General features: G+C 45.4%; 1 protein-coding gene across 11 annotated transcripts in view; it reads right to left on the bottom strand.

Moving 5' to 3' along the window:
* Positions 1 to 2386: 2386 nt before the first annotated feature.
* Positions 2387 to 25608, bottom strand: part of LOC135368532 (collagen alpha chain CG42342-like) — a 112119-nt gene continuing 88897 nt past the window's right edge. For 3 of the 11 annotated variants that reach the window (XM_064601892.1, XM_064601895.1, XM_064601893.1), the window contains 20 exons: positions 24196 to 24276; positions 21772 to 21876; positions 20758 to 20829; positions 20601 to 20690; positions 20014 to 20058; positions 19909 to 19932; positions 17815 to 17883; positions 17519 to 17554; positions 16998 to 17030; positions 16760 to 16831; positions 16053 to 16097; positions 15899 to 15952; positions 14613 to 14639; positions 14131 to 14184; positions 13922 to 13948; positions 13581 to 13616; positions 13049 to 13102; positions 12851 to 12940; positions 4665 to 4744; positions 2387 to 3326 (listed from right to left, as the gene is read on the bottom strand). In XM_064601892.1, the coding sequence (XP_064457962.1) occupies positions 4706 to 4744; positions 12851 to 12940; positions 13049 to 13102; positions 13581 to 13616; positions 13922 to 13948; positions 14131 to 14184; positions 14613 to 14639; positions 15899 to 15952; positions 16053 to 16097; positions 16760 to 16831; positions 16998 to 17030; positions 17519 to 17554; positions 17815 to 17883; positions 19909 to 19932; positions 20014 to 20058; positions 20601 to 20690; positions 20758 to 20829; positions 21772 to 21876; positions 24196 to 24276 (1053 nt within the window). In that variant the 3' untranslated portion in view covers positions 2387 to 3326; positions 4665 to 4705. Of the gene's footprint in view, positions 3327 to 4664; positions 4745 to 12850; positions 12941 to 13048; positions 13103 to 13580; positions 13617 to 13921; positions 14100 to 14130; positions 14185 to 14612; positions 14640 to 15898; positions 15953 to 16041; positions 16098 to 16759; positions 16832 to 16997; positions 17031 to 17518; positions 17555 to 17814; positions 17884 to 19908; positions 19933 to 20013; positions 20059 to 20600; positions 20691 to 20757; positions 20830 to 21771; positions 21877 to 24195; positions 24277 to 25608 lie in introns of those variants that run through there. The other 8 variants (XM_064601894.1, XM_064601896.1, XM_064601897.1 and 5 more) reach the window with 8 other exon arrangements.

Below are 25608 nucleotides of genomic sequence, written 5' to 3'. Positions count from 1 at the left end.
CCAGGAACAGTATTGCAAGTAATACTGCCCCGCTACCGTATATGTATTGTCATCAAGCATTAGAACTACCTATGGAGGTAGCCCCTTTGCAGAAACACTAACTCTATACACTACGGTCCCACATGCGAGGTAACAACACTCCCTACGGGAATGACCGCGTATATTCTACACCAAGCACTGAACGTCTACTGGTGCTGGTTTCTTGATTGCGTCACCTAGTACGGGTTTGTTGCTCCAATGATGGGCGTTATGAATGTTTACTTGTGCGTTGCAGGAAAAGTTCGCATCATCTGTCCAGAAAGTACCTCCTTCCGATGTCACATAGAGATTCTCCGTCGCGCCGTCAGCGGTCGTTTTTTGTTTCTTTGTGTTCATTTTTGCTACCATGCATACCTACCTCGGTTTTGAGTCCTCGAGGAGCTGGTCAAATAGACTCACACTGTACTCGACGACCTCTACCAGCCTCCCCTTTAGCAACAGTTATTGACTGTTTCGCATTAACTAGCCAATTCTAGTGGTTTCTATACACAGGTAACCATTTGGCTTGATTAGGTATCTACCGAAGTCACAGAATGCTATCTTAAAAAGCACAGGATACACCCACAGATGATGTGGGTACTTCCACAGCAGCAGGTTCCCACACAAACATCACCGAGTGAGTGGGACTCGTTGCTTTCTCGTGCAGCAAATGTGAGAGATTTCACTTTCATGGTAGAAGAATGGCTGGTCCTTGCGTAACGTCCTTGTTGAACTTTACTGGTATGGCTGTAAAGCCCGGCTTGCACTAACAGGAAATACGAGAGAAATACGAGAGATTCTCGTTAGCCTGATGTGAGACGGTTCAGACAGTTGGCTGGAGTCCGCGCAAAATCGGGCAAATTGACGTTTCATGTGAAGCTCATAAATGCGTCTCACTTCTCTTTACGCGCACCGTGCACAGAGAGCGAGAGAGAGAGAGAAAAGACGAGGGTTGTTCTCAGTGTGCTTTCACTTTACATTACACGGGAGGGGAGGGGGGCACGACTATGCAGGCTCAGAGGATAATCCCTTTACGAGCAGCTAAGCAACCTTTTGTACTGGTCTCCAAGGCTATGCCGTAAGCCAGTGAGCCATGAAAGTAAAGGGGAGAGTGGGAGAGGATGTAGGGACCAGCCACGAGCACCCACGAGAACCGCCCATACGAGCCAGCATTATGCTGCGCATGCGCAACGCTTGCCCGGCGGATGGATACCGTGAAAACGTTCCGCGCTGTTTTTCCTGTGCGACAGCATGTGGTGACACAGAGTGACATGGTTAACTGTGTTTTCTTTCGGTGTGTATGTGTACTCATATTTGATATTTTATTTTTTATAAAAACGGGAAGCCATAGACATATAAATTTGGTGTCTATCGATTCCTGAAATATTTCCACATTATAAGACGCTGAAATATTCTCACAATGATTATAGAAATTCAATAAAAACCTGTTCAAAGAGGGACGAGAAAAAAATGCGTATTTTTTTCACTTTCGTGACGTTGCCGTAAAATACATACTAAATGTTTTAGAATTGTTTTTGCGTTGTCTAATTCATCTTGGTTTCCTCTTTACGATGAAACCATCCGCGTTAAAATCTGCACGGTGGCTACCGAGAAAAAGCATCAAATATGTTCCATAGGAAATGCATTGGGACGGAGAGCTGGTATGCCTTCTTCACGTCCCGCAGATGGCTGTAAAAAATATATCTAATGGCTTCATGCTTCGCCCCTGTGGAGTGTGGACTTATGTCCCAATAAGCCTGCTGGACACTTTGCAAACACTACGTTCTTTTTACTTGCGTCCCTGCACGCTCTCCTAGATTGAAGACAAAGCAACAGGTCGGGAACGGAAGATGTTTCGAACAGATGCTGTCCTTCTACTGAGTACCGCCCTCATCACTGATAGTGTATGCAAGGCGTCGGGGGATTATATGTTAAAGAAGTGTAGGTCAATTAAACCTTCGTCCTTGGGGCATTTTGTTAACAAAGCGCTCCAAAGAAGAGAGCTGTTCACCTTTGTCCCAGGGGCCAGTGTTTAAATTTTTCCGTCAACGCAAGCGTTGATTTACAGTGCCCTATAATTGATTGAGCCATAACCTCCTGACCCTTTAAACACACTACCAATGGTGAGGACGGTGTCCAGTAGAAGGACAGTATCAGTTCGATATATCGGTGGCTCACGACTCGAGGCTTTTGCTTCAATCCCCCGTCAATGGATCGCTGGATATTCAATTTTTTAAGGCTTTCCTAGGGCTCCTCCTCCGGCAGATGAGACGCTAGCTACATACCCCCTTCCTCTTTCCGTAAGCATATCTTGGATCAGCAGGACAGACACATCTTGCTTGAGATACGGAGGGACGAGAAAAACAAATCAAGAGTAAAAAGCATCTTTATTACCCTATGTTTATGTTTTGACAAGGAAACAATAATTTAGTTGCAAACATTTGGCCACATGTACACATTCTCGTAGACTCTAGAGGAGAAGGAAACACTTCGGAACAAGGACTTGGTTCTTCTACTTCACCCTGCCAGGGTTGACATGGCGTGAAATACGAACACTTATACATGGTACGTGGCCGTGTCTATGGCGTAGGAGAAATCATTTGAAAAGTGCTCTTTCATACAAACGCATGAAATGCTAATTTGGGCACTGATGATTCCTCACACAGTGATATGATGACATGTACAATGATCGAAACACACTTCTGAGACAAGCCTCTTGTTAAACCATTCAGTTCATAGCTCAAGCCCTTCACCAGCGACGACGCTGCGATTTTTAAGTCCATTTTGTAAAACATCGCAGGCGCCTCGAAAAGCGATTACGACTTAGACTGATGGAGTGGGACGTTATTGCTGGGAGAAGTTCCTCGTAATTCTTGAGGTGACCATTGAAATGACGTATGGTATGTACAGCAATTACTCCTTGCGGTTTTAAAACTTTCTGTACGCTCCACACTTTGTAATGGCATTTACCATTCAAAGTACATCAACTGAAAAGTAAAATTCTATGAAAGTGAAATGATTTATGCGTTTCATTAGGTTACCGAACGCCTTGAACCTCTGGCCGTGCCCTGGTGATATTGTAGTGTAATCCACCTTCAGAATAAAGGACGCAGAATATTTTCGCGTTGCTTCCTGCCCTTTAAACACATGATTGGGAAGTGAGGTAGTCTAGTACGGAAACAAAATTTATGCGTCCGCAGTTGTGACTATGGGACGTGATCCCCGATGAAAGGATGTCTTCGCAATGTGGCAAACTCCCGACATTGCACAAGTCGTTCTCCATGAACTGTTGCGACGTTCGCAGAACCCTGAAAACACAAATAATTAATTTTATGTGAATTTGCATTTTCCGCACAACACATTTCGCATTGACGTCACTCCCTAAGTGGAGGAGTGAGAGGGCGGTGCTCAGAGGAGAAAGGCGCCGTCCAGGCGCCCCGTAACTCTCGGACGCCTGCGCGGCCGCGGCATTCCTTTTCTCAAGGTCGCACGCCCTCATTGGTTCTTAGAGAGTGACGTTTTCTCGTTTTTTCAGAAAGGGAATTCCGGAATACACTCAACATCCGGCGCCTGTTCTTGTCCATCAAATAACAGTGAAACTACGCAACTATTTCGCGTGGGTGTTTCTATACAGTGGTCAGTGGTACATGAGGAATAAAATGACACTATAGCTTCGAAATCGTCTGGAACGGATGCGACTGTTCCTTTAAGGGTAAAGTTTACCCGGTCCCAAAGTAACGCTCGCGTACTTGTTAGTTGTTACTTAACTACGCCACTGGCAAGTGGTCTTATGCACCGATTAGGGTACACCTCTACAAGTTCCTGTTTCAACTGCGGCATGGTGGCAAGCCTTGAACACGTCCTCATCGACTGCCACCTATGCAACTTGGAAAGAGCAGTATTGCGGTCCTCAACTGACTCAACTGACTCATCAATAACAAGCCGCGCAGCCTTGCCGCAGGCCCTTGCTCTAACTCTGCGTAGTGCCGTCATTGCCTGCATTCATTTCACCAGTTGTTGAAGTTCACCGGTGTGGTTGAGCTCCTTTTGCCTCTCTGACTTTTGCATGAGTGCGGAACTGTGATCTATGGGACTTCATCGTATTACATCACGCGTGGTCGACTGGATGAACTGCTAACCACGACAGTTACGGCGCCTCAGCACGCGCAGTATCTCACTCGCTATGCGTTTTCTCATGTGTGCGTACGTCTGTATATGTCTCGCCTCCTTCATGGCCATCCCACTCATATATCAACCCACATACACTGAGGAAGGGGATCGCAATTCCTGCGGTGAAACATCTCGTACCGTATCGTTAATACATCGTCATGCATGTATTGTTGTTGTATGTCCGATGCACATTGTGGATCGCTGGAACGGATACGCAGATATGCCGATAGTTTTACAGGCTGCTAGTTTGCACATATTAAGTATGCTGACGTGTCGCAGGCCACGTTTCCGGTGCAGTAAGCCGCAGAAATTATTGACAGTTACAAAATTCACTTACTCAAGTCTAGCTGGCATTTTATGTGTGAGCAACGGACCCTATGCGGGCCCTATTCCGTTATGTGTGATTTGGCTCATTCGCGAACCAGGAAAGTAGTAGGTTGATCAGAGTGCGCGTTGCACGGACTCATCTTGCTCACCTGGTTTGAATCGACGGATGGCGTGTGTACTTAAGGAGACTTTAAGGATCGTCCTCGGGAGGAATAGGTGGTACGGGACCCTACAAGGAAAAATAGATTGCTGTTAATGCGAAGCACATCCTTCATAACTCCTGTGTCTCACTTAAAGCACCACGCACCCTGAAAAGCTATGCAGAGCAGCTTATTGCAAAAACCAGTGGAGCGATCGGCTGATGATGCAGAAAATAAAGACGCTTTTTGTTTCCGGGTCTTGATCTCGAAAGATGCCGACAGGTATACACTATCGGTTAAATTTCGAGTTCATTTTGAAACAGTTAGTCATTTAATATTCGTGGGAGAGTCTAACAGCACGCGCAATCCGAGTGACAGTTCCACTATAGTTCAGGTACTGAGCATTCTGTTAGTTCAGCTTTTCCAGAGGACGAACATAAATACTAGCTGCCAAGACTTCTTGCCGCACCTTTCCAAAGTATCACAAGAAACGCCACAGAGAGAAAGACGCAATAGAAGGACCAATCACAACAAACGAAATCAACCGCGCAATTAAGGTACTGGAACTATACAAGTCCCCTGGGACCACGTTCTACAAAAGGGTTGGGGTTATAGCTTGCTCTAGTGTTTGTGAGCACACACACACACACACACACTGATTTCACGGGAGGGAGGTACGGGAGCGACAGGGTAGTTGTAGACTTCAGGCTAATGCGTCTTCTATAGTAACGAGTCATAAAATTCAGGCAAAAATAGTAACCAGAAGGTTCAAAGAAGCTTACAGAATCGCTCGTTGTAAACAAGCCGTTTATTGTGCAGATGTGAAAGACGGGGTACTAGGTACCGAATACCAGCTCCGTGTTCACCGTCACTATTTAATTCTGATGAGCAGGAGGCCAGGAGCTCACGCAATCCTAGTTTCGGTTTCATGCAGACTTGGTTGTGTATGAGATCGCTTTTGCAAGCATTAGTGTAGAAGCAAAGAGCCGTGGTAGAATATAAGACAGATATTTTTAGATAGACATAAAGTGGGCTACTGTATCCATCTAAACACTTTTCACGTGCAGAAGTCCAGCGGATCCCGTCGCAGACGACAGGATAGGCCGATAGCGGTACAACGCAGACGACACTCTTGCTTGCCAATAAACGCACCCCCCACCTTTTCTTGCTTAAAAGCAGACGACGGTTTCCGCTCTTTGTGTGCTGGCAGGTGATCGAGTTTGACAATTTTTCTTTCTTCTTTCTTTTTGAAAATCCGAATTACCGTACTTTTGCGTTATCCCCACTCGTTTGACGGACCAGTCACACGACAATTTCGATATTAATCGGTGTTGCGTTTTTTTGCATGTAACACGACTCCGGTACTTGTAGTTAGGGTTAGCAATAAGAAAATGAACCACATGAGTAACGGAAATAACCTTGCGATGAACAAGGTTTGTTCATCGCATGCAGATCCCCGCATTTCTCTGTGCACTAAAGAACGCGGAACGCCACGTCTAACGGCCTGTAAGCTCCACACTATATAGCCAAGGGAATGGCATGTTGGATAATTAAGACTAACCCCGTCGTATCCAGCGAATGCCCATATCTGTAATTGGGGCACTGGAAGTCTGAATGAGGAGGAACGGTGCGTAAATTGAACGTTCTATCAAAGACTGCATCCTGTTAGAAGGTGCACGGTGACTTTCATAGAAAGTCGCGAAAGTTGAACTTCCGAAGTTGAACTTTCGCAAAAAACTAAGGAGTGTGAGGGCATCCTGGCTTTGCCGCGAAGTAACGATAACAGAACGTAACATTTTCTACTGAGCAGACCACTGGATTTATAAAGCTTTTTATTTTTTATTTTTTCATTTGCAGATGTTCCGCATCGATTACCATAATGTGCCACTTGTCTGCACGACTGTCCGCTGCCACAGTTTCGGTTTCGCGCAACCATGGAATAGTACCCATTCTACATTTAGCAATGCAGAAGTCGACTGGACCAACAGAGAGAGCGGTACAACGCATTCTTGCACTTATGTTGAGTAGCAGACGACAGATCTTCCTCTTCGGGTGCCCTCATTTCATAACAGGTGAGTCTATGGAAATTTGCATTGCAGTATAAATTATTTAACAGAAGTTCCGCTTTGCTAGCTTTGGCTTGCTGGTACCTTGTGTGTTTATTACTGTGCTTCATTGTGTGCATTGGTTGGTTATCATGTGTGCTAATCGGGTTCTCAGCAATATTAATTCGCAGTTCACTCACGGATGCTGGTAAGACTGCGGTATCTGTTTCGTCCACTTTCATTTACCTGTGTTAGATAGCTTTGCCTTGCTAGTGTACTTTGAGCGTTTATTACTGTGCTTCCCGTGTGCATTGGTTGGTTGTCATGTGTGCTAATCGGAATCTCAGCAATATTAATTCACAGTTCACTCACGGATGCTGGTAAGACTGCGGTACTTGTTTCGTCCAATTTCATTTACCTGTTTACTTATTGTGAGATTGTTCTGGCTGGCTGGCACTTTATGCGAATTTATTATCGTGCTTCCGGTATGCATTGGTTGGTTATCACGTGTGCTAATCGAGTGTTCAGCAATATTAGTTCGCAGGTTACTCACGGATGCTGGTAAGACTGCGGTATCTATTTCGTCCACTTTCATTTACCTGTGTTAGATAGCTTTGGCTTGGTACTTTGAGTGTTTTTTACTGTGCTTCCTGTGTGCATTGGTTGGTTATCATATGTGCTAATCGGATTCTCAGCAATATTAATTCACAGTTCATTCACGGATGCTGGTAAGACTGCGGTACTTGTTTCGTCCAATTTCATTTACCTGTTTACTTATTGTGGGATTGTTCTGGCTGGCTGGCACTTTATGCGAATTTATTATCGTGCTTCCGGTATGCATTGGTTGGTTATCACGTGTGCTAATCGAGTGTTCAGCAATATTAGTTCGCAGGTTACTCACGGATGCTGGTAAGACTGCGGTATCTATTTCGTCCACTTTCATTTACCTGTGTTAGATAGCTTTGGCTTGGTACTTTGAGTGTTTTTTACTGTGCTTCCTGTGTGCATTGGTTGGTTATCATGTGTGCTAATCGGATTCTCAGCAATATTAATTCACAGTTCATTCACGGATGCTGGTAAGACTGCGGTACTTGTTTCGTCCAATTTCATTTACCTGTTTACTTATTGTGGGATTGTTCTGGCTGGCTGGCACTTTATGCGAATTTATTATCGTGCTTCCGGTATGCATTGGTTGGTTATCACGTGTGCTAATCGAGTGTTCAGCAATATTAGTTCGCAGGTTACTCACGGATGCTGGTAAGACTGCGGTACCTGTTTTGTCCACTTTCATTTACCTGTGTTAGATTGCTCTGGCTGGCTGGCACTTTGTGTGTTTATTGCTGTGCTTCATTGTGTGCATTGGTTGGTTATCACGTGTGCTAATCGAGTGTTCAGCAATATTAGTTTGCAGGTTACCCACGGATGCTGGTAAGACTGCGGTATCTGTTTCGTCCACTTTCATTTACCTGTGTTAGATAGCTTTGGCTTGCTAGTACTTTGAGTGTTTATTACTGTGCTTCCTGTGTGCATTGGTTGGTTATCATGTGTGCTAATCGGATTCTCAGCAATATTAATTCACAGTTCATTCACGGATGCTGGTAAGACTGCGGTACTTGTTTCGTCCAATTTCATTTACCTGTTTACTTATTGTGGGATTGTTCTGGCTGGCTGGCACTTTATGCGAATTTATTATCGTGCTTCCGGTATGCATTGGTTGGTTATCACGTGTGCTAATCGAGTGTTCAGCAATATTAGTTCGCAGGTTACTCACGGATGCTGGTAAGACTGCGGTACCTGTTTTGTCCACTTTCATTTACCTGTGTTAGATTGCTCTGGCTGGCTGGCACTTTGTGTGTTTATTACTGTGCTTCATTGTGTGCATTGGTTGGTTATCACGTGTGCTAATCGAGTGTTCAGCAATATTAGTTTGCAGGTTACCCACGGATGCTGGTAAGACTGCGGTACTTGTTTCGTCCAATTTCATTTACCTGTTTACTTATTGTGGGATTGTTCTGGCTGGCTGGCACTTTATGCGAATTTATTATCGTGCTTCCGGTATGCATTGGTTGGTTATCACGTGTGCTAATCGAGTGTTCAGCAATATTAGTTCGCAGGTTACTCACGGATGCTGGTAAGACTGCGGTATCTATTTCGTCCACTTTCATTTACCTGTGTTAGATAGCTTTGGCTTGGTACTTTGAATGTTTTTTACTGTGCTTCCTGTGTGCATTGGTTGGTTATCATGTGTGCTAATCGGATTCTCAGCAATATTAATTCACAGTTCATTCACGGATGCTGGTAAGACTGCGGTACTTGTTTCGTCCAATTTCATTTACCTGTTTACTTATTGTGGGATTGTTCTGGCTGGCTGGCACTTTATGCGAATTTATTATCGTGCTTCCGGTATGCATTGGTTGGTTATCACGTGTGCTAATCGAGTGTTCAGCAATATTAGTTCGCAGGTTACTCACGGATGCTGGTAAGACTGCGGTACCTGTTTTGTCCACTTTCATTTACCTGTGTTAGATTGCTCTGGCTGGCTGGCACTTTGTGTGTTTATTACTGTGCTTCATTGTGTGCATTGGTTGGTTATCACGTGTGCTAATCGAGTGTTCAGCAATATTAGTTTGCAGGTTACCCACGGATGCTGGTAAGACTGCGGTATCTGTTTCGTCCACTTTCATTTACCTGTGTTAGATAGCTTTGGCTTGCTAGTACTTTGAGTGTTTATTACTGTGCTTCCTGTGTGCATTGGTTGGTTATCATGTGTGCTAATCGGATTCTCAGCAATATTAATTCACAGTTCACTCACGGATGCTGGTAAGACTGCGGTACTTGTTTCGTCCAATTTCATTTACCTGTTTACTTATTGTGGGATTGTGCTGGCTGGCTGGCGCTTTATGCGAATTTATTATCGTGCTTCCTGTATGCATTGGTTGGTTATCACGTGTGCTAATCGAGTGTTCAGCAATATTAGTTCGCAGGTTACCCACGGATGCTGGTAAGAATGTGGTACTTGTTTCGTCCACTTTCATTTAGCTGTGTTAGATAGCTTTGGCTTGCTGGTACTTTGTGTGTTTATTACTGTGCTTCATTGTGTGCATTGGTTGGTTACCACGTGTGCTAATCGAGTGTTCAGCAATATTAGTTCGCAGTCCACTCCCGGATGCTGGTAAGACTGCGGCACTTGTTTCGTCTACATTCATTTACCTGTTTGCTTATTGTTAGATTGCTCTGGCTGGCTGGCACTTTATGTGTATTTATTATCGTGCTTGTTGTGTGCATTGGTTGGTTATCATGTGTGCTAATCGAGTGCTCAACAATGTTAATTCGCAGGTTACTCACGGATGCCGGTAAAACTGCGGTACTTCTTTCGTCCACTTTCAATTATCTGTTTACGCATTGGGAGATTGCTCTGGCTGACTGGCACTTTATGTGTATCTATTATCGTGCCCCGTGCATTGGTTGGTGATCATGTGGGCTAATCGAGTGCTCAGCAATGTTAATTTGCAGGTTACTCACGGATGCTGATAGGACTGCGGTACTTGTTTCGTCCACTTTAAGTTGCCTGTTTACTTATGGTGAGGTTGCTCTGACTGGCTGGCACTTTGTGTATATATTACCGTGCTTCCTGTGTGCATTGGTTGGATATCATGTGTGCCAATCGAGTGTTCAGCAATGTTAATTCGCAGGTTACTCACGGGTGCTGGTAAGACCGCGGTACTTGTTTTGCCCACTTTCAATTAAACGTCTACTTATTGTGAGATTGCTCTGGCTGGCTGGCACTTTATGTGTTTTTGTTACTGTGCTTCCTGTGTGCATTGGTTGGTTATCACGTATGCTAATCGAGTGTTCAGCAATGTTAATTCGCAGGTTACTCACGGATGCTGGTAAGACTGCGCTACTTGTTTCGTCCACTTTCAATTATCTGTTCACTCATTCGGAGATTGCTCTGGCTGGCTGGCACTTTGTGTCAGAGATCGAGGTAACTCGTTACTGTAACTAAATTCCGTTTTTTGGTAACTTGTAACTTCACTCGGTACTTTTGCGCCGTGGTAACTTTCAGAGGAACTCGTTCCTTTTTCAGGTAACTTTCCCAAAGTAACTTTACTTAAGTTCCAAGTTACTTTTAACTCGCTTTCCACTCACGTCTACATATTTTCTTGCTTTCTCTCCAGTTCCTTCATGGCTTTTTTGCCATAAAACGTGATATTCAATCAATGACAGTATTTTATTCAGGAAGTAGGAACCGCTGCCATTGAAATGAAGCTGAACCATTGTGCGCCCACAGGGAGTAAGATACAAAGCGTTCGAATAGACCTCTACCAGAGAAACGTCATCATGACATTGGTAGACAGACTGAAACCGAAACAAATCGGAAGGAGAGGGCTGGGTTCCACGAACAGGCACTTGTTCGCTGCTTCCCATTGAAAGAAAAGCAGGACAGAGGGTCGCGTCCCTTTAAGGGACCATATCGTAATCCCCTCAAGGTCGTGGCATTCGGACGCGACCTTGTTCACCTCTAGCTCCAAGCGTAGTTCCATTCTACCAAATTTGTGGCGCTGTCGAACACTATGACGTCATTTGTTTACAAACAGGGAGATGACTATTGTTGGACATAAACGAAAACGATCTAAGCATGTTGCACTCCTCCGCAGGCATTTTGTGTTCGAAGTAACTTGGAAGTAACTCGTTCTTTTTTTTTAAGTAACTCAGTAACTGCGAGTTACATTTCAGGCTGAAGAACTTCGTTATTAACTTAGTTATATTTTGCACACGGTAACTTAACTTGTAACGAGTTCTTTTTGACGGATAACTTCTCAATCTATGCATTTATTACTCTGCTTTTGTGTGCATTAGTTGGTTATCACGAGTGCACTGAGAGCAACATGAATTCAGAGGCTACACTCGGATTGTGGTAAGCCATCCTCTTCCACTGCTTCTAATTATCTTCAAATGATATTTTAATCCAGCGTCCAGTTGATCCAGGACACGCCAGCGAATGAGTGTCGGGTGCATCGACTGGGGTTTTCCGTGTTATGTTCCGCAGTAAGTTCCCCACCCACCCTTGCGCTTAGCAGAAGTGAACTGTAAGGTCTGTATAGTTTGTACCTCTTGTTCTGGCGACAAATCTTTGTCGTGGGCACAGGGTTTGGAACGGGATGAGCAGATGACAGTTTGAGATCCAACACCGGCAACAGAAATGTATTACGTTTTTTTTTATATCCCATTTCTGCGTGCATGCATGTGATCATTCATTTGCTTATAAAACCCTACCACTAGCTCTCCTGCAGCATTAGTGTTATTTCACAAGCGTACAGCGTGCGCCTGCTGTGTGGCTGCAGTGCGCCTTCCATAAGCACAACCGTTTCGCAAGTCGGCCTACGCCTGACTAACTTTACCTCCCTTTCTTTTTTTTTTCAATAATCATATCTCCCCCCCCCCGCCCAGCAGTTTAAGAATTGTTTGCCGCCTTTTATACAATATATTGTACAACATATTTGATTTGTTGTACTAGTGCAATATGTGTCCTAGCTATAGCTACGGAGTGGAGTGTTTCGTTAAGAGACGCAGAATGTAAAATTCCGGCGCGACCCAGCAGACACAACGCCCAGCCAATGTGATGTATACGAGACACATTTTCTTTAAAGTTAATTTTTGCCAGGCTTTTTTTAACGTGAGGACCTGCAATCCATCCTCTTAAACGTATGGACCTTGTAGTTGGTGTCAAGTCGTGCCGGACACATCAATCATAAACGGAGCTTCTCTACCATTTACACCACACAGGTGTAATTTACACCAGGTGTAATTTACACCACACACGCACACCACACAGGTGTGCGAGACTTACCTGTCCCTAACAGTTTAAGACTGACATCGTGTCATGACTGTCTGCAACACTGTTGTGACTCACAAGTGGAATAAATGTGTTCTGCTGTTCTGGCGGCAGGTTTTGCATTTCCGCATTGCATTAGTTGTCTTCTTTGATTATACCGCATCGCTGGTATACGGGTAACCCAACCTTAGCATTTCGGAGTGTTCCCAGGTGTGTGTCATCAATGCGAGGGCTTGTAATGCACCTATTTAGGAATTGTATGCCGGTAGCACTAAAGAGTGGTCGAGTAAATATTACGATTTGCACATGCTTACCCCTAACGTGTTGGGCGGTTTCCATCCACATCCAGGCAGGGGAAGACCATCTGGACCAAGTGGACATGGAGCGTCGAGCCCTGGCACGCCCTTGAATGATATTGAGCTCTGTTAGTGCTCTACACTTGGCGACCTCAGAAAGTGGGATGGGAAACAAAGATGGCACTTGGAGAAAACGGACATATGTTAGACTATTACCTGGTCACCTTTGTCACCCTTATCGCCTTTCTTGCCTCTCTTGCCGCGTGGTCCCTGATATGAAAGGAAGCAAGATGCGTAAACGTTTCGCGGAACACTAAATGCCCACGGAAAACTGAAATCCTGTGTGACTCGCAGAAACTTGTCTTCGTGCAATTTATTTGTTCTTTCTCACGTTGCCGAACGCGACATCAGTCGGGTTAGCGGCAAAACTAAACGCGTCGCTGGCAAATAACACTATAATGACAGATACTTATAGGTATCATTATCCACTGTGAGATTACGACTCCTACACGTCATACAGTTAAATTATTCCAAGGTCACCTCACAGGCAGTGCCGGATCCAGGATTTTTCAGAGGGGGGAGGGGGCTGCCTTGGACAGCATTCTATTACACTACCGAGGTCAACTGAAACTCTATTTAACGACAGAAATCCGGACATCCGTCCCCCCCCCCTCTAGATCCGCACCCGCTCACAGGAGATCAAGTATCCGTAGGCATAATCTACAATTCCGGAATCGCCGTATCTTACCAAAGCTCCCAGCTCTCCGCGTTCACCCTTGGGTCCCTGCAAAAGCGAGACGAGAAAATAACGGGCACTCGAGTTAGACCAGAGCCACTGAAAAAACAGCGAGTGCAACAGTGTCTTGAGGAAGCGTAGAAAGCACCCGCCACCCCGTGGAAGATCACACACAACCACAGACACACACATACGCCAACCAAGAGAAAAAACGAAGAGCGCAGTCATGCAAGGGGGATGGAGCTTCGACAGAAAAACAAAATGCCAAGAAACCGTGGCGAGCGTTCAAAGGAGGTGTGCACTCTGTATAGTACATACAATGGAGGAAATGCAAAGCGACAGCGCATAATTACCGGTAACCCAGGAATGCCGTCTGTACCCTGATTTTGAAGAGGGTGGTGGAGGAGGAAGAAGACAAAGTTGGTGATTATTTCGTGATACAGAAGATGCCACGTCTGGGCTTTGTTGTTTTACTCGTTGTTCTGTTGCGTTTCAGCACGTCATGGAATTTTTTGCATGATACGTGGACATCTGTACATTTAAGAGCGTGATATTGACTTACTGGAAGCCCGGGTTCGCCTTTTTCACCTTTGTTTCCAGGTACACCGCGTTCCCCCTGGTTCGAGAGAAGAGGAACATGAGACCGTCACCACCTATCAGACCACGCGAGAATCGTCGAAATGGACTGTCGGTAGCGACGGGTGTCACGAGCCCGCCATTGTATTACGCCGAGTGCAGCGAGTCAGCAACTCCCCCGTTTCCGCTGACTCTTCGCTGTATGCAGGAGGAAACGCTACAGACTCCAAGTTTGCCGTATGAGACGTTCGTCGAAGCTGGAGCCGTTTTCTCAGGCCGCGGGATCATTTCCTCGCGGACATCACTATCGGATTACAGCCGACAACTACAAAGCGAACAGGGAAGACAGCGGAAACACAAAGGCTTGCTTCTTCGCTACACTATGGGCTTCACGTTGATGGAGCCGACAATCCCTTTAAGCCTGGCCAGCTCTAAGTGTAAGTCAAAGAGAAAGCCGACTGTTCTCACCTTCATACCATCCAGTCCCGGCGGGCCCTGGATAAAAGAAAAAGATGCAAGCAAAGTGGAAAGACTCGTTGTTCGAAAGGAAAGCGCTCGAGAGGGAAGGCGAGGGGGATCAGCCATCCAAGCACACCACCACCCACAGTCAGTCACACCATGCACTTCTCACAATGTGAAATGTACGCGTGCTCCCATCATCAGGGCTTGTCTTCCGATCGGGTGGAGCCCTGAAAAAAATGCGGCACTCGCAACAACAAGCCGGTTAGTAGAGGGTGCGGAGATGCCTTCACTCCCCCCGCCCAGACGGTTTCAGAAGGATGGGACGGCTCTTGCGTCAACTTCATCAACAGCTCGCTATAAGGTTAGTATGGGACGGAAGATATCCACAGCTAGATAACACGAAGATTTGGCAAGTGGGGCCAAGAGCCTTTGTAGCAGCGAAGCTCATTAGCAGCGTTTGTAGCAGCTTAGAGCCGCGTTAGCCTCTTCATTACTCACAGTCGACATTAGATAACATTCGCATCTTGAGGAGAAGAGAAAAGGGAAACCGTTGCAGTTTCCTTCGCCCTTAAATCGCGGACGACACAACGAACGAACCCAGTTCCTTTTGCATTACTCTCAGAGTAACGGCATTGGAATTTTTTTTTTGCATATTAGTGCCCCTTTAACGTGTCATCGACTACGGGGCCTTAAAAATCCAACTATTAAAAATGTCCTTTAGTACAAATGTCGTCTAGACTGTGTAGACCATGTCACTGTCTAACATACTTCGATTTTGCAAGCCATAATATAATTCACTAGTAATTCTTTATTTTCCATCAAAGACGAACGACAGCCCTCATTGATATGCTAGAACATTGTTGCTTTTCGTCTTCTACGCATTTTTTGGTCCCTTTGTTACCCAGAAGCTGATTCAGTACAACAAGCATGAGAACAGCAACGTTTCCTTTTTCGTGTAGCTACTATGACCCTCATATGCTCTCCGACAAGGAATAAAGTGGATCTAACATCGTCACCATTTACAGGTGCTTTTAATGGACGCAACTGTGATGTAAAGTACAGAGCAGCAACACTTCCGGTACACTACACACGCAATTCTACGCAGCAGTAGGTACACACGCTATGACTATTCTGTTCTGACCCATACCAGAAACAGTGTCTCGCAGGTAACAGCGCATTATGTATGTACAATTGATACAAGAAACCTCGCGTGTGTGTTAGCAACTGCGTGAAGGTGAATGAGTAGAGCATTACATCGCTTTTCTTCTGGAATCAAGGGAGGTTTCTCTCACCATGAGGCCCGGGCGGCCCTCCCGTCCATAGCCTCCCTTGGCCCCCATCGGACCCTGAGGAATTGAGGGGACACGCGTGGTTGCTTGCATCACGTTCTAAATTCCGCTAGATTCGGAGAAAAACAGCGACTACTGCTCCTCACCGGCTACTCACCGGAAGGCCCATGGGTCCCATTGGTCCACGCTCGCCCGCTTCTCCCTGGGGATAAGGGGAAACAACGGAGAACGTTTAAACTCTTTTATCAGCTTCAGGTTGAATGTACTCGTCCAACAATCGATACGTATCGGATAAGCAGGATTCAGCAGTGCGATGCCCTCTACACATCCCCAATTCCGAAAGGGAGCAACCTTGCCCAGTCGGTATGGCGCCAACGAACGTTTTGAGTCTGCAGACGGTTGCAGACGATTTTAGTGATTATTAATTATGATGGCAAATCGTTAATAGCACACCGGTCAGAATAATGGGGCATTACTTTCATAGTAAAAATACATTGTACTGCGAATGGGTGCGAAGGCATGGTACTTAGCTTGAAGACCACCTACAGCACATAGCAGCACAAACGCGTTCAGCATCAACCTACAGCCTTTATTCTGTGCAGCATTACAAGGTATGATGAATTCACGGAAAACGAAACCTATTCTAGAATCATTTTTTGCACCATAAGGGACAATTTCTTCATAGTTTGTCAACATGGGCTGATTAAAGCCAAATAAAATAAAAACAGCTGGCCAGAAACTGGAGGTTGTGGATTCGAATTTTCACCGCTGGTGGATTTTGGCCAACAGCCATTCTTTCACTACTTAATCAAATGCACATTAAGTACGATCCCTATACAGAAGCATGAACGACTTCAAACTTACAGGTTCTCCTTTTTGTCCGTCGATTCCCTTGTCTCCCTTAATGCCCGGAGGGCCAGTCAAGCCAGGAGGTCCCTGGAGAACAAGGAAGTCCGATGGATGTCACCCTCTCCGCTTTATTATGCGCAGTCTATACCACTCTTCTACCTCAACAGTCTATACCACTCTTCTACCTCAACTTCTACCTGGTGAGCTAGAATATTTTTAAAAGACGTCTTCGAAAACAAAAATATTTACTTACGACCGGACCCGGTGGTCCAGGGGGTCCGATAACCTGTGGATGGAAAAGCACGTTAGGGATAATCTTTCAACAGATTAACGACAGATTAACGAGAGATTGGTGGTTCAATTGAGAGTTTCGGTAGTGCGTACACTTTGCGCACGTAAGAAAATAGCGAATATAGGCCAATCAGCATGCGCCGGACGCGGCTTTACGTGTAGACGACCTGAGACGCTTACAGACGCCGCGCAACGCATGCTGGGGGACATTATCAGGTTTATCAGCCGACGCAGGTTTCCCGTTTCTTGCCTGCTACAGCCAAATACAACCTCGAATTGGTATTCTCGTGATGTCACAGGTTTTAAACAGAGGGTCGTCTATATAGTACCTGCACCTTGTGAACATGCAATTTGATTGAGTGAGCAAATCGATTGCATACTTTACAACTAAAACCCTCTGGCTGTTGAAACATTGATCCAACTATTATTTACGTTAACTCAGCGAATCGAAAGAGCGAAAAGAGAGAGAAAAATTATACTCACAAAATCGTACGACGTCTCAAATGCGGCGCTGTCTCCCTATCGAGCATGAAAGAGAATATAATAGAAAATGAGTTTCTCACGGAGGCCTTCACCGTAGACACCCTTTTTACGTCCATGAGGGTTCGTTTTTTTTCTTTCTTTTTTTACGTGTGCAGATATGTACATTTACTGAAAGATGATGATTGGACAGTAATCGGAAAGACAGTATAGCGGGGCAAGCTTCCAAACAAATACGCTCTAAGAAAAAATGGGGAAGGATGTCTGAGCAGCGAAACGAATTGGGAAGTTCTGCGCACCTGGGTTCCGCTCTGATCCCCTGGGAAATGATGGTGATGATGATGGTCGGGGTGTCTTCGCTTCGATTTCTGCAAAGAAATGCTCCCGTCCTTAATCCGGCCAAAAATACTGCGTTCGCGCTCCATACGTGCAATCACCTGTTCCAACATTTTCCTTTTTATTTTGAGAAGGAGGAATACATTAAAGAAGTACATACATTTATACAAAAACGCGATTCAGGGTATCGGGGTCCGGTGTAGAAAAGATATCGCGTCGGCCAGCACACCTCACGTAGACGTCATGGGAGCAACCGTGTATGTATATCGCGTGTAACTCGCGGAAGGGAGGAATCTCCTTTTTTCCTTGATCGTTCAAACGTTGATATACGCTACTCAGATGTTTACCGGATGACAGTGTTACGTTGTCGTCAGTCATACTCATTAAAGACGGCGGCCACCAGTATTTATCCCAACGGGAAGAGCGATTTTGGCAGTCCATCCCTCTTGTGTCGTCGCTGGGAACGAGGCTAAGGAGCGCACGGAGACTGGTGGTTTGAGAGCAACGCGACAAGGTCTATAAGGATACATTTTGATCTGCACCATTCTGAACTTCCGAGGGGAGATGATAGCATCGATATCTTTCTGTTGGCATAAAATTCTGGTAGCAAAATTCCGCACGGCTAAATGACATTGCTTTGTTGTCTTGGTAAAGCAACAGCAACAACAACAACAACAAAAAAAAGACAACAATAAATGCCATAATGCGCGTACCTGCGACTAGCCTACGACTAACTATACCGCATAATACTGGGAGTGAGCAACAGGCTACTTGAGTCCAAACTATTTGTCACCCGGTTCCAGGATAAATATGCGAGTTGTGGAAGCAGTTTTGGAATGTCCTTAGCATTGATCCAAGTTTCTTAAAAAAAAGGTGCTTCTTCCTCAACGACCTTTCCAGCCGCACTAAAAGGTAGCACCATTTCCCGCCACCGTGTACGACGCTCGCAGAATGACTGCTACCCAAATTAGTTAAGTCAGGACCCGTGTAGGTATTATGTCGCTTCACACGTTTTTAACAAGGTGCGCGAGTGTATAATGGCCGTTCTGTGTTCACGTCGCTGGTCGAATGTTGCCAACAGGAAGGCCATTAAATGTTTACAACAACCAGTACGTATAGAGTAGCTTTTTTTTCTTACACAGTAACTTTTTTCTAAACAGGTATCTACCTTGTTGTAACTAAGTATACACTTTCAAAGAGGCACGTATATCACTTAGCGGTGGCTGTTTGCGAGTGGTCGACCCAGTTAGCGGTTGGACATTTTTCTGCGAGAGGTTTGGATCGATTCCTCCGGGGGTCAAATCCATACGTGAAAACGATTGGGCGTTAAACGATCGGTGTGAATCTTTGTGCCCTTTTGTTTCGTCGTATCATCCGTGTGGAAGCCGCTAGTTTTCGATGGAGGTCAGAGTGTTGAAACCAAATTAGAGAGACAGAGAAAGAGAGAGAGGGAAAGAGATTGAGAAAAAAGGCAGATAAAAATATGAGCGTGGCAGTTTGGGGAACTGGATCGATAGAAACATTAATGAATCATGCAGTTAGGGCGGTACATGATTTTAGGCATGTTACTCTAGTTCCGTCCGCGGTAGAGGTTGACCGTGATGTGCCCTCCTCACGCTTGAAGCACCGTCGAAAAAATTGCGTAATAGCAAGAAAGGAAAAAAAATAAAATAAAAATCAAAGGCGTAGAATTTATATGCGAATTTGTGCTTTCCGTCTTTAGCAACATAGACATGGCTGCAATTAATTCTGTTGCATAAATGTTCTCTACGACAAAGCTCTGGAGTTATAATTCTTAGTGAAGAAAGTGAGACAACAGTAAAATATGAATGAGAAAACTTGTATACTAAATTCGCACAGTGAAAACTGTCTCAGTTCTTGCTTTATTTCCCAACCCTGTGAGCTTCCCGGGGACCTTTTGGGCGTCCCCCCCCCCGCCCCCCTCTGAGAACAGCTCCGAGTAAAGCCAAACAAACACCCGCTCTTACAGCAGTCTGTCTATACTGACTTCCTCAAACATGATATTGCATTGCGAGAAGCATCGAGATCATACATACCTGCTTGATGTATCTCACAGGTACCTGCATGGAAATATAAGAAATTCTGCATTTCATTCCGAGTAGCAAAAGGAAAAGAAGCAGCAAAGAGAGGAATCTGCTTACAGTGTCTCCTTTATCTCCTTTTTCTCCTGGCGGGCCAGCTTTACCCTAAAGACAGTAAACGTCATCCGAGTTATAACGACGCTGAAAGCCGACTCGTCGGGGTCTAAAGCATAATCACTAATGGAAATTTTCTGACTCGCATAAGAAGCTCGGCTCGACGTTTGAAATACCGCAAACGTGAAACGGTTCCATTGCAAGTAGTGCTCGTAAAGGTTGGGCGAGCAGTAAACGGATAGCCCTGGAATCTCCGCAGGATACGTGTACTTGTGTCTGCGATTGCGGTGCAGCTGAGTGGCTCATTGAAGTTTAGCATCCCAGAAAGCCCAAATGTCAGCGGTAACTGTTTTGTTTGCGTTGGCTGTGTTTACAATGGCTTCGTTTGCAAAGACTTCCGCCGGCTTGTAAAGAGGGAGTTGAAAAAGAACACACCATCTGCTCTTCGTCAAGAAATCTATTTGTGCATTTCAGGTCCGCGTTCGAGAAGCTCGTGCACTGGCCAAACTGAGATAAGTGACAAGCACCGCACGTACCGGTGTTGAGTATGCACTTTCTTCCACCCGTGTGTGGTGTAGTGATTATGAACTTACTGGCGGACCTGGCAGTCCTGGCATACCCATAATGCCGGGAGGGCTTTGATCTCCAACGCTGCCTTTCTCTCCTTTGACCCCCTTATCGCCCTGCGGATAAATTAATTGCAAATGAACGAATACATTTTAATTGAAACGTATTTTAAGTTGAACTCACTGGAAGTCCAGGACGACCGGACGTGCCGTCTAGTCCAGGTCTCCCCGCATGGCCCGTCGATCCTTTCTCGCCCTGTACGTGTCAGAAAGATTACTCGCGGTGTTGCCACTGTCCACTTCGTGAAACGTGCGGAGCGTTTCACGTAACGTGTCGCAAAATTGTATTTAAAAACTGTACTTGGAACTGCGGGGCCAACAGTATTTGTCTTCGTCAAACTTTTGCCACGACTTACGAGCATTCTTATTTACATATTTATAGTATGGATAAATTCAGTTTTCTGAACTGAACTCGGAAACATGCAAGGTCACCGTATCTGTTTTCTTCCTTTCTTTATATATATATATATATATATATATATATATTTTTTTTTTTCAGAGACGAAAACGTCAGTCGAGATCTACCTCAATCCACCACAATATGCGCCACCTAGCGCAATGGTAGCAGCTGAAAAAAAAAAAACAAAAAAAAAACCGAAAATGTGTACTTTGAACTCAGTGCTAACATCAATGAGCGACGCGAGGAAGAGAAAAGCCTTCAGTTACCTTTTCTATGTTTCCGGTGGGGGTGGGGATGGGGATGGCGTTGGGCGGGATACCGTTTTCATCCGCCGTTTCCTGCATTTATTTATTTATGTATTTCCATCAATACAGATGGTGGAAGTCGAAGCTAAAAGCTACATAGCTTGAAGAGCGCCTCGACTCCAACAATTTTGCAATATTTTTCAGCTATTACCATGCATTTTGTAAATGAATGGAGCAATCTCTTAGCAGCATGCTTTTTCTACTTCTGGCCAAAACAAAAACAAAAAAAACACAGAAATTTCGGAGTTCCAATTGAGAAAATTCAGTTTCTCGCGAGTCAGAACCAATGACAGTGCCTGTAAGTCGATACAGAAGTTCGTCGAAGATCGCTGACCCATAATTTTTAGACAAGATGAGTTTTAAAATAACATCTCGTGAAACACCCTGTAAATGAAAGACATTTCAACTGAGCTTGTTAGTTCTGCCAACGTACCCTTGCGCCTGGTAGGCCGAAATCCCCCTTCATTCCTTTTTCTCCAGGCTCTCCTTTCTGACCAGGGAGACCCCGTACCGACCTCCCGTCTCTGCCAGCATTTCCCTACAGAAGAATGACGACCGAGCCCCGTCTTGTTAGGAGCCCGTAACTTCCAAAAAGAACGCCCGAGCCGCTGGTCGTGCAAAAGCAAAAACCGCGACGGATCTGTTCACGTTCCATTTGGAGGACAGTTCGAGGCATCTATACTACTGTGTGTCCTTCTCTCGAAAATAACAACATGCAGAACTAAAGTTTGAAATACGTGCGTGAATGTTGCACGACATGAGAGGCTTAACACTGGGACGCCTAGAGTAACACCTGTTAGTGGCAAAGAGCAACCAAGAAGCACGGACACTCCGAAAACTAAACGTTGAATGAAGCTGGCTTGTATAGGGTCGTATTCTTAAACGATCCTCGACTCGACCTTCCACTCTATAGCTGCTCCTCGAGAGCGGTTTTTGAGCTTGAGAAATCGACTCGCAACGCCCCCAGGCGGAGAAAATCCATCGCACATTCCTCGAGTACTGCGCGGTAGCGCAACTGTTTCCTTGAAGCCCTGTGGCTCCTGAAGTCCAGGAGCGCGTCTGCCGAGTGGAAGGTCGTTTAAGAATACGGACAGTGTAGGCGATATGTGCCTTCAGTATAAGAAGAACAAAACACACACACACGTCCCTTCGAGTGTTTGTTTTCTGTATCCTCTCATACTTAACGGACACGTTGCCTACAAGACTGTCCATGCGTGCCTCGAGAAGAATAACCGGTGACACAAGTCTGCTTCTTGATTGCTCTCTGGTTAGTCGGTGATAGGTTAGTAAACGTTGCCGCGGGACACCGTGCGTTGTTCCGTGGGCTGTGAGTAAAGAGGACAAGGTCCAAACTCTGGTGGAAAGTGGGGGGCACACAGACTGAACAGATGACAGACGGACTCTACGTCGGAATAGTTTGGGTTTGCAACTAAAACCGTACAAAGGAAAGGTTGGAACTTAAATGAACATGGGGCTTTTGTGTTTGCTTGTATATAGAGATATAATAAGTTGGAAAATTGCGGAACTCACCTGCTCAGGTCGCTAGGAATGGTTTTGTTCATCTTGGTTGTGCGTGAGAGTCAGTAGACCGCGTATAGGCTATACACGTACTCGGGGGGCGCTTTCCAAAGGCACCCACGTTGAAGAGAGTCTGATCGCCTTTGAGGTACATCGAATTGTGCAGGTATGGAGTGACGGAATGTATGTGAACGGCACGGCCTCTATGTAGGAGACAGGTAGCGCCGCCTGTGCTTAGCCTACAATCACCCACCTGGTCCCACCCTGGATGGGTGCAGTTGAACCATTCTTGATGATGGGAGCACGTTATTATATAAAAGTGGTGATGGTGGCTGTGGTTGTGTAATGCCGTGAGTGATTGGGAGGGAGAGGCAAGCTTGCAACCAAATAAACACAAAAAAGCCAAGAAGCAAAGCGGAAGAGCAGCCAAGGTTGAAGAAGCAAAGGACGGGGAAACGATGGGATGCCCTTCGGATATTCGGTACTCAGCCGAACGTTCGCATCTTTTCTGTCGATATGTTAGATATAATATTGTAGATGGTGTATTTTTCCTTGAGCCTGAGTCGTTGGTAAGGACAGAGACACAAAACACAAGTATAGACAGGTAGTCAGGTTGTGTCATCTGTCTCTACCAACTCCTAAAGCTCCGTCGTTACACCAGCTTGCTTGCCTTTTTAATGCTCTGTTCATGGATGCATATATTTTGTTTCCTTTTAAAGTTCGAATCTCAGAAGTGCATCCACGAAATGAATAGGGCACACGAGTGGCGTAGTGTTTCGAAGAGTCACACTCTTTCCGAGAATGACCAAAAACTGGAGATAACAGAACAAGCAGCGAGGAAGGGACAAGCAGAGTGTATACAGGCGGTGACTCACTGCAAGCACAGGAAAGAGGATGCGTTCACGCATACACACACACACACGCACGCGCTCACACGCACTCTTATTCACGTGCAAACACCATGACACAGAACCACCTCTCTAACATATAGGAAAGATAGCCTCGATGCCCCTTTACTTCGTAACAACGTTGCACAACACCCGATATCATTTTTTTAAATGGTGTGGCAAACATGGAACTGCGGCAATAAGTTTCGAGGCTGAACCCAATAGAAAATATCGCAATAAGCGGGTTTTATCAGCAGGCTTGCTTTTGTTGAAAGACAACGAATGCTTCGTGTTACGCAAGCACCTGCACAACGATCTTAGTTTCAAGTAGATTGACATGAACATGTTTACGAAAAAAAGAAAAAGGACAACAGAAAATATCTATCGCTAGAGTGTAGTTCTGCTTTTGACAGAAACAGTAGGACAGAGAGCATGATGTTCATAGGACGTACCTTCTTGCCTCTGCGACCTCGTTCGCCTTTGTCTCCCTTGGCGCCGTCCTCTCCAGGAGGCCCTTGGGTCCCCACGTCGCCCTGCGTCCGTTCCCCGCGGTACGTCATACACACGTTGCTTTCTCAAGCCATAGGCAGGTCGCAATGTTTTTTTTTGCTTTCTTTCAGCTCATGTTTGTGATTACACCTATCTTCGCCGCCGCAGTGCGGCAACACGGAACGGTTCCCACGCGGACACGTCGACGATTGTGGCTACCCGCTGTGCGTGTATCGGGGTCTTGTGTTATGGTTCTATTAAGAGGTGTCGGTTTCACTACTTCAATGATATGGACGCCCCGTGTTGAAATGGCCGGCAAGCTATACTGCCAGCTTCATCGCATAATGCGTTGTAGGGAAGAGCTTTAACCAGGAATGATTCAATATTTTTAAGAGTATACTTAACGTTTGTGTCTTTCATGTACGATATCTATGTGCTGAAGTTTAGTGTGACGTGAAGTACATGAGGGACAAAGGACAAAGGGTTAATAGTGTGTTAGTGCGGTTATTGGGTTAGTACAATTTCACATGATCTATGAGAGGAGAAGAGCAATGCGAATGTACAATGTAGTTAATATAAACACATGTATGTACACATAGGGAAGAAAACACAATGTTCCGAACTTGGATTCCTGCCAGAATCTCGTTTTGTCGGACAGTATTCACTATCCTCCCCAACCTTCTAAATGTAATACAGTCGGCAAGAAAGCCAAACTATGCCAAAGTCACCAGATTTGGGAGTATATTTATTGATTCTATTGCTCCGATTGCAATCTAGATTGCAATTGCTCCGCATCTTAGTCCCCTGATCTGAACTTTGCTCCGTAGCACTGCAAAATCGACCCCTGCAATCAGTTCTCAAATTCCTAATAGACTCACGCAATGCATCTAGTCCTTAAAAAAGAATAAAAAGTATTCTTTTCTTTTTCTCTGAGAATCTATATTCAACACACATCCTGTGACTCAAGCGCCTGCCGCCGGAAAAACCATGCAACACGCAGGGATTCAATAACAACGGACGGTGGACCATCCGGTTTCATCCACGACCGTCATCAAATAAAGATTACAATTCGATTCCGGAACACCACCGCCACATCCAAAAGTCACGCACCGCACGTAACGCGTATATAGCCACAGTTCAACGGACACGCATAACAATCGGCGTTTCCCTCAGTGAAGCATTATCATTTTGAATACAGCCGTATAGTAAAAGCTGCGCTATATAGTCCGGACCCTTATATCTCAGCTGAGCTTCATCTAGGATTTCTCTGGCAGGTCGTCAATTTTCCTTCGCAAATGGATGGCAGCAATACCTGCACTCTGCTCAAAAGAGGGCTTGGCGAACTCCGCCCTATTGGGTACCCTGTCATCTATGTA

The sequence above is a fragment of the Ornithodoros turicata genome, chromosome 9 (genome assembly GCF_037126465.1).
Source record: "Ornithodoros turicata isolate Travis chromosome 9, ASM3712646v1, whole genome shotgun sequence".
Taxonomy (NCBI): domain Eukaryota; kingdom Metazoa; phylum Arthropoda; class Arachnida; order Ixodida; family Argasidae; genus Ornithodoros; species Ornithodoros turicata.
Note: the sequence above shows the minus strand (reverse complement) of the source record. Positions and strands in the feature narration are given on the sequence as shown.